We start from the raw sequence: 20,028 nt of genomic DNA on the forward strand, positions 1-20,028 counted from the left end.
TTAGCTGCCAATGTATGACATAAAAGTGAGGGTTGCGTACCTTTCATGCATTGTCCCTGAAGTCCTGACTTTTTAGCTGAGTTACCCAAAGAGGTCCTTCTGCATCTTTGGCTCTGCCAGGGTCCACCTACTTGATAATGAACAAAGACCACTTCTCATATAGCATCACGCTTACAAACATAAAGGTGCCTGTATCTCCGAACTTTACAATCAAACGTGGGGTTTTTATTAGAGCAATGTGCTCGGCTTGGTCAACTGCACCTTGGGTGCCAGTTTCACGATCAAGGTGGCCAATCCCAGATTTCGCAATGTCGCCACCAGCCAAAGTGAAACGAGTCGACCTCTTGAAACTTTTTTCGACGACCAAAAAAATATTTTTTGGGCTAGTTGCGACATTGAACATGAAACTTGCACACAAGGTGCTGTTGGCCAAGCCGAGCCCATTGCTCTAATAAAAACCCCACGTTTCATTGTACAGTTTGGAGATACAGGCACCTTTATGTTTATGAGCGTCATGCTATATGACAAGTGGTCTTTGTTTAATGTAAAGTATCTAGACCCTGGAGAGCCAAAGATGCAGAGGGTCGTGTTTGTGCAATTAAGCCGGGAGGGCGGGACTTGACAAGAGTCAATCTTATTGGTGAAGATTGCATAATGTTTCCTGCCCCTATAGTAAGGTGTGCCTATGAAAGACCGTATGGAAACATGGTATAGTAGTTAACAAGCCAAAAATAATCAGTGCATCCGACAGTATTCGTGCGAAAGGGAGAGGAGGGACGGCATTGTTTGTCTCCAGAGATCGTACTCATTCAAGATTATACATACAAGACAGCGGCACATGCTGAAAGTTGTCAAAGTAAGCAAATGCATGTACTCGTTTCACGTTGTTTCAAAGCTCACTCTTTCCTAAACGTAATGACATAAGCTTTCAATAGATCAAACTTCTGTAACAAGCTCTATTGTTGGGTAACATTACTATGTGTTTATTATCTTTGAAAATACATGCGTCTATTTAAACTTGTGTACAATCCTGCGAATGGCCATTTCGTATCGTCCATCAGCATACGAGCAAGGAAGCTTTAACGAATGTAGTGTGGTGAAAGGAACAAAGGTGTATCGATGCAATGATGTATATCATCTAATCTCGTTTTCCAATCTTCATGGTTCTATCCTCCCTTCATTCCGGAAACCAATCAAGTGGGTCATATAGAATCAGTGGGTCATTGTGTCATTGTGTCATTGTATCCTTGGTTGCTGACACCATAAATATCTCCATCCATGTTGCAAACTAGTTGCTGTGCGTGCCTTGACTTCAATACCCAATATCATCGATGGCGACAGCCCACCTTTCCTCAAAGATATAAGCCCTCTCATCCTTGCCATCCAATCCATCATTATCCACAGACCCATCCACGTAACATGCTCCATCCTTCCTGATGGTGACGTGCCAAATAACCAAAACAACATCAGGTTCCACTATCACTGTGCTTGATTGCACCCATCCACCCATCCATCCATACCCATTGCAACTCCAACATGTTGGTACAAAGGACCCCTGTGGTCGCTTTCCCCTTTCCATCCGGCTGTTGGTCAATCTCTTTCTTGGTCATTTTCTATCGCAGCTCAACCAGATGAAGAATGCTTGTATTGGGCAATAGTAGTTGACGGTTGAAATGGCATCTTCCATAAAGGATCCGTATGTATTTAAGCAAGTTGCTACACGTAAATAAAGCTGCTTGTATATAGCTATGTGCTGTCCAGGCAACGAAGGCTGTGAGGCAAGTTGCTGCAAGTAAAGAACGCTGTTGGAGACAATGGAGTAAGGACCTTGCTAATAGCAATTGCTGCAATGAATGCTGTTACGATTGGTCGTGGTAGACGAGTGTACAAGAGAAGGTGCAATGTCAATGGAAGGCGTGTGTTGTAGTGAGGTGCACGAGCCATGGACATGCCATTCAGTTGACGACAATCGGATCAAGAGTGTTGTAGGATTGACATGATGGGTTGAAGCAGGACAATCGTTTGCAGGTGGTAGTTGTACTTGAATGGGGCAACAGCCGAGAATGTGAGAAAGAGACAAGGAGCTGGGGAGTAGAAGAGTTGAGAAATTAAAGCAGGTTGACCTGTCAGACGCTGCCCTACAAAACCATGAACACTGTAAAAGTTAAATCTTGATTATGGATTGCCCATCTCGATCGTGAAGCTTTCACACAATGTGTTATTGGACATGCTGATCACCTTTGTATTAATAAACGACTACACGCTCCATTACAAGAATTTTGAATGAGAAGGTGTAGATGTAGGAGAGACGACATACTATACTACGTAGGGTGCGTGATCAGTTCATATCTTCGCTTTTTTTATTGCTACTTTTATCATATCCCTTCTAGCACTGTACATCCCATTGTTGAAGTTAACTACTAAAGCAAACCAACGAGGTGATTAAGACAATGAGATGCAATCATTAAGTGACTTTGTTATCAAAAGGACTATCGCTGGAGTAGATTGTGTGGTTTGTTTGGGTCTGTGTCTTGAGTCATTTGCTGACATAATGTTTCAAGGTGATGTGATGATGCACGAGATGATGTGTAGTGCCATTGACAGCATATACTCTATACAGAGCATGTGCTGAATCAGTTGCTGTCAATGCACAATGCACACAACGTGGTGGTTGGGCGTGGGAGAAATGCCTGAGGCGGGAGATCCTGGGAAAAATCACAACATCGGGATGAGAGCTATCAACATTCTGTCATTGTTGCAAGGTAAAAATGGTATCTCGTTGGCTGGCAACCAGCAAGGCTTGTTGCTACCTTGACAACCGGTATCGCGTACATATAATAATGTGCTTGCATCTACATGTAATAAAGCATCAACGTATCCGAGGAATTGTTATGCAGCAGATGATGATGACAATGCAAATCGGCATATCCGAATGAAGAATTGTGATGCATTATGCTACCTCTGATTCCATGTCTGTGCATGAACAACATCTTTTTTGATCCACAAGTTGACATCCATGAGGCACAACACTCATCCCAAGGCTACTTTTAAAGAAGAATACCATAATCATTTCTACCCTAACAACGAATTGTTGACCATGAGAGACACATTAAACGTTCCGCGGATATCAAAGATCTCCGCGGGTGGTGATGGTGATTTATGCAGGAGCGTATCATGCGTGTTGATGGTTTTGACATTTCCTTTAGGTGATTACTATACACGTTTTGTGGTCGATGAGGTTCTAAATGTATTTACTTTTACGATCAACAACTTTCTTCATTGCTATCAGCAGATTTAAGAACCCTGTTCAGGAACGGGGACAAAGGGTCTAGGCTATACAATACGTAACACTATAGCATCAATGAAGGGATAGCAGCCCCTTCCTGTTTCGATACACAGGACAACTGGGTTACCTGTTCAGGGTGTTTCGATGCCCTGGGTCATGGTGTTTCGGGAGATGGCAGTAAAAACAAGCGGCAGCAGGTGCCCCTGCGCACAGTTTGAGAATGACGCTGCATTTGTGTTACACGCAATTCGAATTTTTTCCACGGTCGTAGCCAACAATCAAAGAGCGTGGACACATGGTTCCCAGAGGAGAGGAGTGAAATGTTGCAGGAGGATCGCGTCATTGGATTAACCTATACTGAATATAGCAATAATTGTCTTCCTTTCCTCTGCGCTGGTGTAATTGAGAGCGACTATTTCCCCACATTCTCGTGCATTAAGGCTCCACCTGAATATCGGCTAAAGGGTTCAGATGACAAAGCGCCGTGACTCATCAAGCTATTCATCATCGTTGGCCAATAGCTTACCCCACACATAAGTTTCGGTCATGGATTACATTTCAATGAAACATAGCACAGGAGTGAAAAAGACCCAATGTTTAAGCGCAGGGTCGGGCAAACAATTATGGTCCATAATAGGGGGGAGGTGGTCGCTGCATTCGATGCGAGGTTCTATTATCTTTTTCGGATGCACTTGAAATCTTAATTTCTCAGGCCACCTTTTGTGGCTATTGCTTATATCATAAATCACCCATTTGTTGCCAAGGGAAGAAAATCGTGATAATCAAAAGATGATCGTGCGAGGACAACATACGTATGCACAGAGTTATTCCGCGGGGTGTAATGTTGAGCGGGGACACACTTAAAAATAGGATTTGGGGCTTACAAGGGCGGCGGCTTGACAAATGATTCTCACGCTTCATCCAATCACACACGTTCCAGGCCTGTAGCCATCCAAACGAAGACCTGACTCATTGTCAGGGCGTATAAATAGGGCACCATGAACCCCCTTTTCTCTTATCACTTATTCCTTATCTCTAAATTACTCTCTCTTTTATCATGACCGGGTCTACACTTACACCACCCGCTGCCAATGGCGTTACTAACGGTATCGCCAAGAGCCACACCATTGAGAACGTGGATGGCTATAATGCCAACATCTTCCCTGGCAAGAATGAACAAATGGTGCAAGTCTGCCAATATTTGGAGAAGTCTGGTTTTATTCCTCAAGAGCTTGTGCAAAATGAAGTGTCATGGTTCTATGGGTAAAGTATTTGGGTGATGGTGGTGGTGGTGGATTTATGCATTGTGGGGGGAGCGGTCAACACCGACTCATACATCTCTTCCCGTTACAGCAACCTTGGTATCGATGATTTCTACTTTTCCTTGGAGTCCGTGGAGACCATTGCCAACCATATCATGTCCTTGTATGGCGCCAAGATCCTTGCCTATACCAAGCACGAGAACGTCCTTGCCGTCAACTTGGAGAAGGAATCCGAGGACTCATCGGTCTACATTCACTCATCCGAACCCGGTGTCTCTCAATTGCAAGGTCCTCAATTTGAAAAGAGGTATAGTACATGGGTGGGTGATGGGTTAGAGTCATACACGCGTTGCTTATGCATGTTTGCCGATATAGAATTGATGAGCAATACTTGGATCAATCAAGCCCTTCTCAAGCCTATCGTGTTGAGTCTTTCCGCTCCAATCCCACTGCTGGTACCACCATGACTCCCAAGTTGCGTTGCTACTTTGTGACCAAGTGCCAATTCGTCAACCCCAATCCCACTCCCGAACAAGAGACCGATATCACTCAAGTTGCCGATCAGAACTTTTTGAAGAAGGCCACTGATTTCACTCTCAAGATCTATGAGGATGTCATGCGTAACGTCTTGCAACGTACTGGTCCTGTCATTGAAATGTATGAAGTCAAGGGTACCCGTGAACGTCGCTTGGTTATCGGCTATCGTCAAGGAAGTGCTCAAGGCTTCTTCTCTGCCATGTCGGATTTGTATCACTACTATGACTTGTATTCGACTCGCAAGTATATCGGTAAGTATATTTATCAAGGAAAAGGGATGGATGAAACAGGTATCTAACATGAATTCATTATGCAGAGCAATTCTCCAATGGTGTCACAATCATGGGCTTGTACCTGAATCCTGTACCCAACACCAAGGCCATCCCTATCGAGCACTCCATTTACCAAGTCATGAAGGAAACCTCTTTGCTTTACTGCTTGCCAACCACTCCTTTGCAAGAATTCTTCAAGACCAACAAGTTGTCCGTTCAAGAAACTGTCTATGGCTATGTGTGCTGGATCTTTGCCCAACACTTTTTGAATCGTCTTGGCAAGGAGTATCTCAGCCTCACCACCTTGTTGGATAAATCCAATCCCATGCACGAAGAAGTTTTGACCACTATGAAGAAGCGTCTTCGTCAAGATACCTTTACTCGCGAGTACATCCTCGACATCATCAAGCGATACCCTGATCTTATCAAGTTGCTCTATGCCAACTTCGCCAGCGTGCACTATGTCAATCAACGTGAAGCTTCCATCAACCCTACCATCTCATACCAACGTTTGCGCACTGTTGAGATTTTGAGCCCTGAGGAACTTACCAAGAAGATCAAGACCACCACTTCCAATGCCCATGAACAAATGGTGTTTGAATCTTTCTTGTTGTTCAACAAGCATGTCCTCAAGACCAACTTTTATCAAACTACCAAGGTCGCTCTTTCTTTCCGCCTTGATCCCAGCTTCCTTCCTGAAATCGAATATCCCACCAAGTTGTATGGCATGTTTTTGGTTGTTGGTTCTGAATTCCGTGGTTTCCATTTGCGCTTCCGTGATGTTGCACGTGGTGGTATCCGTATCATTCGCTCTCGTAATCGCGAAGCCTATTCGATCAATCAACGCACTTTGTTTGATGAGAACTATGCATTGGCCAACACTCAACAACGCAAGAACAAGGATATCCCCGAAGGTGGTTCCAAGGGTACTATTCTTCTCGACATTTATCAACAAGACAAGGCAGCTGTTGCATTCCAAAAATACGTCGACTCTATTTTGGATTTATTGATTGTGGGCGAGACTATGGGTATCAAGGAACCCCTTGTCGACTTGACCGGCAAGCCTGAAATCTTGTTCTTTGGTCCTGACGAAGGTACAGCTGACTATATGGATTGGGCTTCTCAACATGCTCGTAAGCGCAATGCCAGCTTCTGGAAGGCCTTCACTACTGGCAAGAGCCAATCCCTTGGTGGTATCCCTCACGACACTTATGGTATGACCACAAGATCCGTACATCAATATGTCCTTGGTATCTACCGCCAACTTGGTTTGAATGAGGAGGATTGCACAAAGTTGCAAACTGGTGGTCCTGATGGTGATTTGGGTTCAAATGAAATCAAGATTTCCAAGGACAAGACCGTTGCTATTGTTGATGGATCGGGTGTGTTGCATGATCCTCAAGGTATCGATCGTGAGGAGCTCTCTCGTTTGGCCAATGCACGTCTTATGATCAACAACTTTGATATCTCCAAGTTGTCTGCCAATGGTTTCCGTGTCTTGGTTGATGAGACCAATGTTACTCTTCCTGATGGCACTGTTGTCGATAATGGCTTACAATTCCGCAACACCTTCCACACCAACGGCCTTGCTTCAGCCACTGTCTTTGTTCCTTGTGGTGGTCGCCCCGAGTCCGTCGACCTTGGCAACGTCAACAAGTTGATTGATTGTGGTGGTGCTCCTATGTTCAAGTACATTGTTGAAGGTGCCAACTTGTTCTTTACACAAGAAGCTCGTTTACGTCTTGAGCGTGCTGGTGTGGTGGTATTCAAGGATGCATCAGCTAACAAGGGTGGTGTAACATCATCTTCCCTCGAGGTGTTGGCTGCCTTGGCTTTCAACGACAGCGAATTCACTGAGCACATGTGTGTCAAGGATGGCCAAGTACCTGCATTCTACCAAGACTATGTCAAGGAAGTCCAGGAGATCATTGAACGTAATGCTGCCACTGAATTTGAAGCCTTATGGCGTGAACACAAGAAGTCTGGTGTCCCAATTTCCATTCTTTCGGATGATCTTTCTACCGCCATTGTTCAGCTCAACGAGCAACTCCAAAACACTGGTCTTTGGGAAAATGTCAACTTGCGTCACCAAGTCCTTCGCTCAGCATTCCCCAAGCTTCTCCTTGATAAGCTTGGTTTGGATACTCTTTTGGCTCGCGTCCCTGAGAGCTACGTCAAGGCTATCTTTGGTGCTTCTCTCGCTTCTCAATTTGTATACAAGTATGGTCCTCATCCTGATCACTTTGCCTTCTTTGAGTTCATGCGCGAGAACTACTACAGCCAGGACCAACAATAGACCTCTTTTTTCATGTGTATATTCATTTATCAGTCGTTGTTTCCATCCAAAGCATCCAATTAGCATTACCAACATTGAATAAAAAAACATCCCTCAGTACATCATCTTCTTTTACAACGTATACAAAGACTCTCAACTTTCATGTGCACTATATCCAAGTATTCAAAACGAAGCCAAATCACCCATTTCAATATCCCTGCTGATGCTTGGCACATTTAATGACCGATGGTGTTGATGTTGCATACATAACAAATGAATCAAAGCATGTTTCCAAGGAGAAGCTTCAAGTTGGTGACAATGCCGTCAATTACATGTACTATTGACGTGGTCCATTGAAGGGGGAAAAGAATCAACATGAAAAAGAGGGACAATGTAAAAAGGGGCGGATGATAGGAGATAGCGTGATATGGTTATCCAGTATTGGATGAGGAGAAAGAAGGAGATGATTTATAGGATAAGCGATATACCCTATTAGTAAAGAACACGTCTATCAGGCTGTAAAACATCATTAGCAAGTGGATCATTGCTGCCATGAAGCTAACTGCTTACCTTGATAACAACAGGCGGCTCTTGGGTATTGGGACGAGAAATCTCTGCTAGCTCTCGACCAGCCTATACAACATTCATCCAATAAGTCATTGTCCACATATGCCATTATCCTAAAGCAACTTACACTCCATGTACCGCCTTGGATTATTTGTGAAAGTGTGAGCGATTTCCTACTAGCGTTCAACGTATTTCGGACACGCTCGGCAACAATATCAAGATAGGCCACCGTGAGGGCACGCCACTCAACGACAACCGGGTCATTCAATTCAAACATTGGCACGACTTCCATTTTGGGCTGGCCAGGGAGAAGTGCATTTTTTCGATAATTCTCGATCCCTCGTTCAAGATCGATAGGCTTAAGAGTGAGGAAACCAGTGTCAATTAACAAACCACCTATTGAAAAAAGACCATGGTCAATCATTTCCTATCACGTGTTATGTATTATTGTATGCTTACCATTGCGTGCTTCTGGCAATACAGTAAGCTGTTCAGTGCCTTCAATGGTTGCTCCTAACAACTTCTCCATAGGTTCCACCAAGGAGTAGACCAGCCACTGCGACAAGCGATGGAATGCAACAAAATGATCATGTGGGTTGGAGACATTGGTGTTACGGATTGATTGACAAGGCCATACATCGCCAAGTTCGGATGTACCACCTTTGGCACTTTCATCAGCGGCAGCCCACAATTCACCCATATCTTGAACAATGGGCCATAACGTTTCGAGATGAATCAATGGGCCTTTTTTCGTATTGATTGTAGTAGGATGCGACATTAAATAATCTATAGGATCCCATGTTTAGTTGCTGATACACGTCAATGCCATTATCTTTTACGTACCCATCAGGTTGCCAGGGCGACGTAAGTTGATGCCGGCACCAAAGTAATCTTGACGGCTTTCGAGAAGCTGACCCAAATGGCGTAAGAGATCCACTCTATCCTTGAGTCCTTCAAGTACGGTTGCTTGCATGCCGTTGACCAATGTCTCAAGCGAGAAATCCAACAAGGCCTCAGCTATAGAGTAAAACACAAATCAGCACGGCTTTTTAGGCATACCAAATGATCACCCATATATACTTACAGTCAACTCGATGAGGCACACGTGGATCACTCGAAAAGGTACCAGCCAAAAACATCTCATAAACAGCGATGGCCACACCTTCGTGTTGTTTATATACACGACCGGAAGCTTGCTCACGGTAGGCATAACCAGCACCAAGATCGATATCCAACAAGACCGCCACCACAAAAAGATCAATAAGACGACGTGTTTGTTCCATCGGGTCGATGCCTGCCCAAGCCGATTGGATAAGCTGTTGCTGAATACGCGATTTGCCTCCAGCTTCAAAATGTCGCCAACGTCCAAATTGTGGGATTTGACTTGTGTCATCAAAATCTCGCTTCATCAATGATAACACAATGGTCACCATGTCATCCAACTTGGATGTGTCCACGTCAAAATGTTCCAACTTGTTGCGCATGGCTGCCTCCTGCACGCGGAAGCAGCGCTCACGCACCGAACGTAAGCTGCTCAAGTACTCGCTTTCTTGGTTGCTTGGTGCCATTATTGTGTGTGTGTTGTGTCCAAATTATAATGTATATGATAGGTAGGATGGGATGTTGGGGAAGAAATAAATAGTCATATACAAAAGTACAGGGTTATGGGTGTGGGTGTGTGTGGCTACGGATGTGAGTAGATAGCCAAGCGCAAGGTTTAGAGAAAAAAGTGCCACGCGCGCTACTCCCATCAATGTCAACCTTTTTATATCCACTGTCAATTGCATATAACCTTTGTTTATTGCCTTCAAAAAAAGCTTTCAAGAGGCAAGGAGGTATAGCCGGATATAGGTATTTGTGGTTGGGGGATCATGACTATTGGGCCTGATGTGTGTGTGTGTGTGTATAGTACACTCACACGCACATAGTAAGACGAGGAGGAGGAGGTGAAATGGCTCAAGTGACGAAAAAGCAACCACCCCCTTTAACCACCAACACAATAGGAGAGCACAAATGAAAATCATGGCCAGGCACATCATCTGCTGCTACACCAGGCCCTTGGCTCATCCCTTGAAAATACAAAGCGATGGCTCATTTACATGGATGTCGTCTCCTGTTACTCCCTGGTCTAACGCAATAGAGAAATGCCATCATGGACAACGATAACAACAATAACCCCTACATAACAAAGGTGAGTTTATACTTTCTTACTTTAATTCTGTATAATAAAGTATGGCTCTGAGTGTATGTACGTATCGGCGTGTGTGTGTGCGTGCTATCCATGCACCCTTTTTCGGGTTGCCAAAGGGCGCATGGATGAACCAGATTTATGGGTAGGCGTATAGCAAGAGGCTCATTGTCGCCCATGTCTTTTCTTAGCATATACAATATTTGAATGGACATCATATCATCGGTCGTTTCTTCTTTCCTTTCCCCTTTATGTTTTCCGCCCTCGATGTTTATTCTCCTTGTTGATATGCTTGTTTGGGAAAGCAAGACAGTGTTGCACTTTCCTTCATGAATATGGAGCATCATATGCCTCCGTAAAAGAAGCACTTATGAAATGATCACCGCCGAGATAAAGATGACTCGGGGGTCAAAACAACCAATATACGCAAATAAGCAAATGATGATCATTGGGGTGCAGAGTCATGATCATTTGGCAAGGAGATAAAGCTGTATGTTGCTGTTAATGATAATGTTCAAAGGTCCTTGACCACCGATAGGATGTATGCAACCAACATCGACAATTGATGCATGCGAGCTTATGCCCTTGAGATTACGAGAATGATACGGGATTCTTTGGCATCATCTTTTTTGAACCATGTATTAGGTACCCATCCTATCTCATCGATTGACAAGCAGTGCTAGGGAGTGCTCGAGGAGATGTATATACGTGTTTCCCCCCTTCTCAACCAACCCTATCCGATGACACACGCGCTCACGCATGTACCACCCAACCATCAACATCGGGCGGGCACTATTATATCCTGTCTTAGTCATGCATACCCAAACATGGAATGTGATGCTGTACAAATAACACTTTCATTCGCCCAGAATAACGTGTGCATGTCATATACTATACTACTACTACAAGAAAGGGAATAGAGGAGATAAACAGGGTAGGGGAATGTAAGGTGACAATAATGCAATGTGTGTGTGCATGTGTGCTTGTGCAATTTTTGTGTTGTTGTAAATCGTTTTTGGATCAGATGGTTACTTTGAGGCGCCTCAATGTCAGCTTCAATAATTCAACGGCCATGATATGTATCGTGAGTGATACGATCACCATGACCCATGATTGCCATCCAACATAGGTGAGTTCGAGCCAAGTTGATATGCCTAACGGATGATGATGGATTAGTATACGATCTGCAGGGATATGGATTTGATGATGATGCCTTGTGCTGAAGTTTCCATACATATGGAAGACCCAAAAGAAAATGCATATCCAACATACCAGGAGCATAGATCCCCAGGATCAAAAAGAAGAAGGAGATGAGGAAAGCTGCGACCATCCATCGATTGCTCAGCAATCCCGTTTTGAAGACTGAAAGATGCACACTTCGAGAGAGGAATGAATGCGTCAATTGAATCGTGGTGAGACAAGTAAATGCCTACATCAATAAAGCTTAGTAATGTTGCCACGTTCATAAATGTATCCACACTTACCAAGGATTGGGCTTCAGGAACAGGATAGTTGTATCGGTACAATGCAAGCACGTAGCTGCCAAGCGTAAGGGCGGCAATGAGCAAGGATTGGGATAGGATGACGATCCATACAGCAAGAGTAACCACACCCGTGTTAGGATCGCGTGGTGACCGTTTCATTAACGTTTTTTCACGTGGCTCCACACCAAGCGCCATAGCAGGTGGAATGTCGGCTATACATGGATGATGATGAGCAACAAGCAAGGATGGTAAAGAAAAGGAGTCATTGGGAGCGTACCTATAATATTGGCCCAAAGGATCATCATCACAGTAAATGGGGTTTCGATATTGGCAATTGAACAAGTAAGCATCAAAAAGATTTCAGACCCATTACAGCTGAGCAAGTAGACGATGAACTTTAGGATGTTGTCAAACACGTGCCGACCTTCCTCAACTGCTGATACAATCGTTGTAAAGTTGTCGTTCAATAAGACAAGATCAGCCGCCTGTTTGGTGATCTCGGTACCAGCTTGGCCCATTGCCACACCCACATCAGCTGACTTTATTGCAGGAGCATCTAAAAAGTACACACACACACACGAGGTTGATACATGAACGATCCACAGCTGTATATAGCTTACCATTCACACCATCGCCCGTCATAGCCACCAATTCTCCACGTTGCTGTAACGCTCGTACAATGGTCAACTTGTTGTCAGGACTCACTCTTGCAAAGACATTAGGAAACGGGTCAAGGGAAATGATCGCTTCTTCAGAAAGCAAGTCAAGCTCACGTCCCAGAATAGCTCTACTCTACATACGTTCCCAAATCCATGTTAGTGGGATTCCATATACAAAATAGATTCGATTTTACTTTACCATGCCAGGTGTATCACGCTTGAAGATGCCGAGTTGAGAAGCAATGGCAACAGCTGTTTCCACATGGTCACCCGTAATCATCATTACACGAATACCAGCTTGTTGGCATGTCTCCACTGATTCTTTAACGCCTTGTTTGGGAGGATCAATCAAGCCAATAAGACCCAAAAAGGTAAAGTCATTTTCACCAATCGATTCCAATTTCTCGTCATCCATGTCAGGTACACGCTTAAATGCTAGGCCAAGCACACGTAAACCTTGTGATGCCATCCGGGAACTTTCATCCGTGACTTTGGTGGCAAATGTATCATTCATCGGCTGCGTATGATTATCATGCTCTTCACTTGAAACGCCTTGATCGCTTGTGATAGCACCACCATCATCATCCAATGCATTGTTATTATTCTTGCTGCTGCTGCTGCTATTCTCGGTCATTGTGCTGGAGGAGCTGCTGGCAGTGTCATTTGTAAGAGCTGATGGAATAGGTGGTGGCGGTGGTAAGGGTGAAGATAAAGATGCCGATGCTGTAGTGGTGTTGGTGGGTGTAAGATACGTTGTGCATTTGCGTAATAGCTCTTCAGGAGCGCCCTTACAGAGCACGTATAATTGGCCTTTGTTGTCATTCTCGGTAGAGGGTCGGTAGATCGTGCTCATCAATTTGCGTTCGCTATCAAAAGCACGCTCAAACACCTTTTGCATGCCCTCGGTGGTTGTCCAATGATCACGTCCAAGATTGGCCTTTTGAGCAGCCACCGTTAATGCAACCTCGGTTGGATCACCCACTGTTGCCCAGTCGCCTTGATCATCACGTTTAACAGAGGCATTATTGCAAAGGGCTGATACCATAAAAGCGTGCCGTAAATGGGATGTATATGCGTTTGGCATGGTGCGATCAATGGGTCTTGTACGCATAGCAGCGTAATCAATAGCGTCATCTTGGTGCATTTGCTCATCAGCGTCAACTGCTGTACGTCGTACATGAATCATGCGTCGGCGTAATTCGGCAGGCTCAACTATGATATCTCCATGTGTGGGATCAAGCGATGTTGACTCTGTAAATCGATACAATGCGTCATCGGCTGTCCATAGCTCTGCTGCACCCATTTTGCCTTCCGTCAAAGTTCCCGTCTACAGCAGCACATGTTAATCCAGATGACAACACATGCAAGAAACCAAAGCTTACCTTATCGGAGCAAATAACAGTGACGCTACCAAGGGATTCTACAGCTGGAAGTGTACGAACAACACATTGCCTATCACAAACAAAGGTTTAGTGTGCATGAAATACAAACAAACAAATCAATAAAGAAAACTTACTTTGCTGCCATTCGGCGTACTCCTAATGCCATGGTTACTGTTGTGACAGCTACAAGGCCTTCAGGGATGACCGATACTGCAAGACTATGCACAGCATGTGAATGTCACATCATCAACAAGATATCCCACATGTAAATGTGCATTTACCTTAGGCCAATGTTGACGGTTGTACGAACATCATGCTTCCATGCAATCCCAATAACGACGACAAGTGCACAAAGGACAATGGCAATAAGCACGAGGATCTTTCCCAATTTATCAAGGCGTCGTTGAATGGGTGTCTTTTGTTTTCGCTTTGATCCTGCTTGGATGGCGGAACTAATTTTACCAATCTAGTCAAATGTTTGTGTTAATCTTTTTGAAAAAAGAAATCATCAAGGAGTTGATGGATTCAACAATCACGTTACCTCTGTTTGCTCCCCTGTACGCACAACGATGCCTCTACCACGTCCACGAGCTACAGTAGTCGACATGAATGCATTGCCGAGACAATCGCCGAGAGGAATGCGTCGCGACTAGTATGACGTACAGATTTTTAGTCAAGGGGTAGAAAACAAGGGGGGATAGATGGTAGTAGTAATATCTTACCTTTGCCTTGATTGCATCTGTTTTCTTTAACACCGGTAAACTTTCACCAGTAAGGATGCTTTCCACCAATTCTAATTGGGCAACATCGATCAACCGGATATCAGCAGGCACTGCATCGCCCTCATCTAAGACTGCCAAGTCACCAGGAACAAGGTCTTCCGAATCCACCATGATTTGCTCTCCATCACGAATGACTTGAGCCTTTGTTTTTGTGATTTCATTGTGATTAGCACACGCACAATGAATCAAATCATTGGGTCTTGCACATTTACCTGTGGCACAGTGAGATCCATCAATGCGCTGAGAGTTTTACTTGCTTTCCATTCTTGGGTAAATCCAATCACTGTATTGAGCACCACGACAATCAAAAGAACCGCCATGCTGTTGAATTCTTGTTGACCAGCTTCCACAACAGCCGCTGCAAGTAGTAATAGCACCATAAAATCGGTAATTTGGGTCCAGAGCATCTTTAATGCACTTGGTCGCGGAGGATCGGGAAGCTTATTGGTGCCATATTGTTCTCGTAATGCAGGCACAAGAGCACTTGGTAGACCATGTTCAGGGTGCGTATGTGGGAACATGTTCAATAGCTTCTCAACCGATCGATCAAAGTATAAAGCAGGAGGCGGTGGAAGCAATACGGTGTTGTCGGAAGAAGGTACCACCACACCACCACGAGGCATCTTTGTCGTCGTCTTTTGCTTGGCGATATCACTGGCTAATGAAGAACCAAGCAATTTTTCCATATCATCTTGTTCCCCTTCCTTGATAAGATCACGCCAATCATCGATGTGTCGAGGAAAAAACTCGGTCAGGAGCTGTACGATAGCAATGGCACCCTGCTTTTGTTCATCCGTGCAATAAGGTTGACACCGATAATGGATCTTGAGATGGTTTTTGAGCTCATACACATCCTTTTCTCCAACCACAGCACGAAACTCGGCAACTGGATAAAAGAAAGAGAACGTAAGTGCCACATTTCCCATACCCTGGTACACCAATACAGAAAAAGGAAAAAAGTGATCGATTATGGTGCACACAGACACACACTAAACTTGCCTTCTTCTAGGAAATCACCAAAGAGAAAAAAGGCCATATCGGCAGCATGTGTGGAACGTTTACGTAGCAAATGACCCTCCGTATGTCCAGCGTTGAGCAAGAGCGCCTCACAGAGTCGTCGCATCAGCTTAATATCGAGGTGTGGTTGACATCCACCCTGAATGCGGAAATGCATCACGTAACATAGCCCTTCGAGTACTTCTTCGAGAGAGATGCTTTTGTTTTCCTTGACATCGAAAAGGTCGTGCACTAAATTAACGTGTTAAAAGAGCCAATTGGGGATAAAAGATAATAAATGCAACATGTATTTACCATGGATCTCGATTTGCTGCTCCACTGAAGCCTTGCCGTCGTTGATAGGGATGTCGATAACAGCATGCTGCGGACTATGGCTGTCGTCCGATTGTGGATGTTTTGACATTTAGGTGTCGATCCAAAGTGAGGAGAGACAAGAGAAGAAAAGGGAAAAAGACAAGCAAGGGAGAATGCTACCAATCGCTTTTATGCACGGCTATCACCCACTACGGCTGTGTGTATCCCCGATCCATGCTAATGTTGTTGGAAAAGAAAGGATATGAGAGGATGCTTCGCATAAAAGGAAACCCACACGACCTCGCCTTGCTGCATTCGACATGTGCAGAGCAAACCATGCAGCTTTGTTGTTTTTCTGTTTTGGCCCACGATACAAGGTTTGGGTCTGCTCCATCATCATCATCAATGACGCATAGATACAACAATGGTGCACAATCGTGTGATGGCGGCGGGGATATCGAATCCAACAATGAAAATGGGATGTGTCTGGGGATTGTGTGTGTGTGCAAGATCGTACATGGCATGTGTGTATACAAACATTTCCACATTGATGATGTTCAGGGTTCTTTGGTGAGAGAGAATGGGAATACAACACAAATGGATGAAAGATGATGGCGTAGAATGGAGTCGCATCGATCAACGAATGAAAAAAGAGAAGCTGTATAACAAAACTGCATCATCTACACATCATGCTTAGTGGCGTGTAGAATAACATGCAGTAACACACTTACGACATATACACACGTTTCTCCCGTTCACTTCAGCTGACTAAGAGGCTGATTTTGTATAACCATTCAGTTGACCCTGATATGAAGAGTGGTTTGATTGGATGATATGAGCCCAATGTCATGCAAAATGGCACATCATTTCCATAACTTACGGATAGCTGTAATCGACCATGTACGTAATGCCGATCAATTTTAGCGCTGCATTTGTTGGCGTGTCATCCGAATAGCTGCTGCATAAAGTGTTGAAGCATATATGGCGCTGTGCGTGGCACGTAATATCATTCTGTAAAATGAGCGCTGTTTGTTGTGGAGAAGAAGGAGTAATAACACCACCTGACATGTGAGCATGGTCCCTGATTTGTACAAGTAAACGACATCCATCAAAGTTGGCAGAGCCAAAATGCACAAAGCCACCGCTGAATACGCTGATCCCGCCATCCACATGCAAAGTATCGAGCAGTTGTCCAGAAATAAATCCTGTGTGTTGCATGCATACACAAACACAAACACCCCTTTCAAAGTTGCCGAAATGACTGATGAATGATATGCCGGTTTCACGATCTTGTATTTTTTTGGTTGGTGTTTTATTGCTGCTGTAATAATAATGTGAAGATTCTAAAGTTGAGACATGCTTCCCAACAAAGCCTGTGTCCGCATAATCTACAAATGACCATTGTTGTGTGAATGGATGGATATCCATCACTCTCTATCCCATCTCTTTTGCTTACCTCAAGAGCCTGCTTAATTTCCAAATGTCGACGAGCAGCATCCAACCAATCAGCAGCCAAATGCTTGGGCCATCCCTTGAGCTGATTCACTTCACGAGTTGCACTTTCAAGATCATTCTCACGTTCAAGATAGTATTCAGCACGAGCCATACGCGATTCGAGATCATCACCAGGAACCAAGCCTTGCTTCTTGAACATCAACTTGCTCATAATGATAGAAATGATATGGGAGATCATGCTGCTACCCTCCTCAGGTATAAGCGAAGCGTGACGCACTTCAGCTGCTACATTGGCGAATCGTTCCTCAAGTTGTGCCTTTGAATCAATGCCATGTCGTGCTACGGTTTCAGAGATGCTACGTGCAACAACTTGAACAAGTTCATCGTTACGTCGTTCCACAAGATCGGCAAAAGGTGATGCGGGTGCACTGATCACGAGCAAAGTCTGTAACTCATCCAAGAAAGCTTGTTGATTTCCAGCATAGGCAGCACGCTTAAGAGCATCCACAGCAGCCACGAGTTGATGAGCCTTGCGTGAATCATCCAAATCCTCCGCATTTTGATAAGAGAGTTGCTCAAGCAAACGTTGACGTACAGCTACTTCATCGACACGAGCCAATTTGCCGCCACGTTCAGTCTCAACCTTTTGACGCACTTGACGCATGAATTGACGATTGAGTTCCACAGCACGTTCTTCAAGTTCCTTGGCCATAGCCACCTTGAATTCTTCATGTTGGGTGTTCAATTGCTTAATAGCAAGGGCCTGATACTCCTTCTTGATCTCTTCAGCCTCGATAGCAAATTCACGTCTGATCTTGTCCTTCTTCTCTTGAACACGGTCAATGGATCGCTCACGTGCAGCAAGAACCTTGGCATCCATCTCTTCCAAATGCTTTTCAACGTGTGTGGCAAGAGCACCTGATTCATTGACAAGTTCCTTGATATCCTTGAGAACACGATCCTCATCGTTGCACACCTTGCGATATTCACGATACAATTGCTCGACTTCATGTGATCCATAATCAGCTAAGCGTTTGGCGTGACCCTTGAGACCGATTTCATTCAACATCTTGACCAAGGTTTGAATAGTCGCAGCCAATTCATCCAACTTGGGTTCACCAACAGGTTTGAATTGAGGTACAGGAGCATCCTGGTCTGTTTCAATCACGTTGGAAAAGATGGCACCACGTCGGCTGAATTTACGTCGCTTTGTCGTCGTAGCAGGAATGCTGCCATCGGATGATGGGATCTTTGGTGCGTCCTTGTCACCCGTGAATTGAGCATAAGCATCTTGAGCATACTCGTAGAGATCAGCAGCGGTATCCTTGGCCTTCATAGCGTAACCTTGCACTTGTCCAGCAGCAGAAACGGCAGTGTTCTTCCATTCAGTGGCAGCATCCAAGTTCTTTTTAAACTCGGCATCGTGCATGGCGTCTTCTATAGCGTCCAATACTTGCTCACCGCCTGGTACATAGGTCGTGTATGTGTCATAAAACGCCTCATTGTGTAATGCTGCATAGGTTGCTCCACCGTACAATGTAACACCCAATGCTGTTGTCCAGAAAAGCTTTTTGCCGAAAGAACTCTTCTTCACGGTGCTGGTTGTGCTGGTGCTGGTCGTGCCATTGGTTGCTTCAGTTGCATAGTATCGCGACACCTGTATACAAAGAACCGTGAGATTGAGTAATCACAACGACAAGGAACCCACCCATTTACCTGATGGAAGCGTGCACCAGGGGCTGCTCGGGTACCTGCCCTTGCCAATGCGGAGGCACCTTTCAGCATGTTGGATATATAGAGTGACAAGAGGTCAGCAAGCAAAAATCTGGCTTAAAAAACAAAACAGCGCATGCAAGGGTTGACTGGCAATGATAGCTTCCACGCCTAGAAATCCTTGTAATCCTCTAAATCGTTCTAGCCGTACATGATCCCAACATAGAAGCTCTTACACATTATTGATCCATAGTCAAATAAAAGTGTATAGAATACAAATATTCAAATCGGTTGGGTATCCACTGACACTATTACTATTCATGCGCCTTCATTACGATCAAAATGTTCCTAAGACAATGAAAGCACCTTTTGATGACCCTATGTTACGAGTAAATGATCCATAACCTTCTATAGAGTTTAATTTGGTTCATCCCTTCCTCTACAACCTGCAAGCTTTATATCATTCATGTCTCCATAATCGAGTATGTCATTCATCATAATCATTTGGATTAGTCGTGGACACCTCTATGAAAGAGAAACAGCTCAAGTTGGGACCTTGACAACCATTGTACTTTTTGGGAACATGGTCGTTGCCATGACCACCACTATGAACATCCATATACAACTTTTTCGTGATCCCTTGCAAACATGAATCATTTATTATGGTATGTATGTGTACGAGCTAACTGATATGGTTGGACGATCTTGGCAACGCATCGTGTAATCATGCAATCCTAGCGACTATCACCGCTGTGTATCATTAAATGAATGATCTATTTCCATGACGACAATGAAACTTTTGGATGATCGACAAACAAGGGATGGCAGATGAGTTGGTTGTAATAGTTCGGATCT

The 20,028-nt window shown here is 44.4% G+C and overlaps 4 protein-coding genes across 4 annotated transcripts; 1 reads left to right on the forward strand and 3 right to left on the reverse strand.

Annotated features, from left to right (window-relative positions):
• Positions 1-4,343: 4,343 nt before the first annotated feature.
• Positions 4,344-7,653, forward strand: O0I10_012155 (uncharacterized protein; the record flags this gene model as incomplete). Its single annotated transcript, XM_058492101.1, has 4 exons — positions 4,344-4,549; positions 4,640-4,855; positions 4,924-5,336; positions 5,402-7,653. 4 exons carry the CDS (start codon positions 4,344-4,346, stop codon positions 7,651-7,653), a joined length of 3,087 nt encoding a protein of 1,028 aa, XP_058337108.1.
• A 471-nt stretch (positions 7,654-8,124) lies between these two features.
• O0I10_012156 (uncharacterized protein) lies at positions 8,125-9,767 on the reverse strand (the record flags this gene model as incomplete). Its single annotated transcript, XM_058492102.1, has 6 exons — positions 8,125-8,148; positions 8,203-8,265; positions 8,327-8,595; positions 8,659-8,985; positions 9,043-9,216; positions 9,284-9,767. 6 exons carry the CDS (start codon positions 9,765-9,767, stop codon positions 8,125-8,127), a joined length of 1,341 nt encoding a protein of 446 aa, XP_058337109.1.
• A 1,640-nt stretch (positions 9,768-11,407) lies between these two features.
• Positions 11,408-16,114, reverse strand: O0I10_012157 (uncharacterized protein; the record flags this gene model as incomplete). The annotated part of the gene is made up of 14 exons (XM_058492103.1): positions 11,408-11,541; positions 11,660-11,816; positions 11,872-12,083; positions 12,149-12,427; positions 12,492-12,663; positions 12,730-13,857; positions 13,913-13,982; positions 14,047-14,130; positions 14,194-14,378; positions 14,454-14,561; positions 14,635-14,835; positions 14,907-15,580; positions 15,694-15,942; positions 16,006-16,114. The coding sequence occupies 14 exons, from the start codon at positions 16,112-16,114 to the stop codon at positions 11,408-11,410; spliced, it is 3,762 nt and encodes a 1,253-aa protein (XP_058337110.1).
• Positions 16,115-17,348: 1,234 nt separating this feature from the next.
• Positions 17,349-19,245, reverse strand: O0I10_012158 (uncharacterized protein; the record flags this gene model as incomplete). Its single annotated transcript, XM_058492104.1, has 3 exons — positions 17,349-17,393; positions 17,462-19,117; positions 19,177-19,245. The coding sequence occupies 3 exons, from the start codon at positions 19,243-19,245 to the stop codon at positions 17,349-17,351; spliced, it is 1,770 nt and encodes a 589-aa protein (XP_058337111.1).
• Between the last annotated feature and the right edge of the window lie 783 nt (positions 19,246-20,028).

The sequence above is a fragment of the Lichtheimia ornata genome (assembly GCF_029851405.1).
Source record: "Lichtheimia ornata isolate CBS 291.66 chromosome Unknown scaffold00114, whole genome shotgun sequence".
Lineage (NCBI taxonomy): Eukaryota > Fungi > Mucoromycota > Mucoromycetes > Mucorales > Lichtheimiaceae > Lichtheimia > Lichtheimia ornata.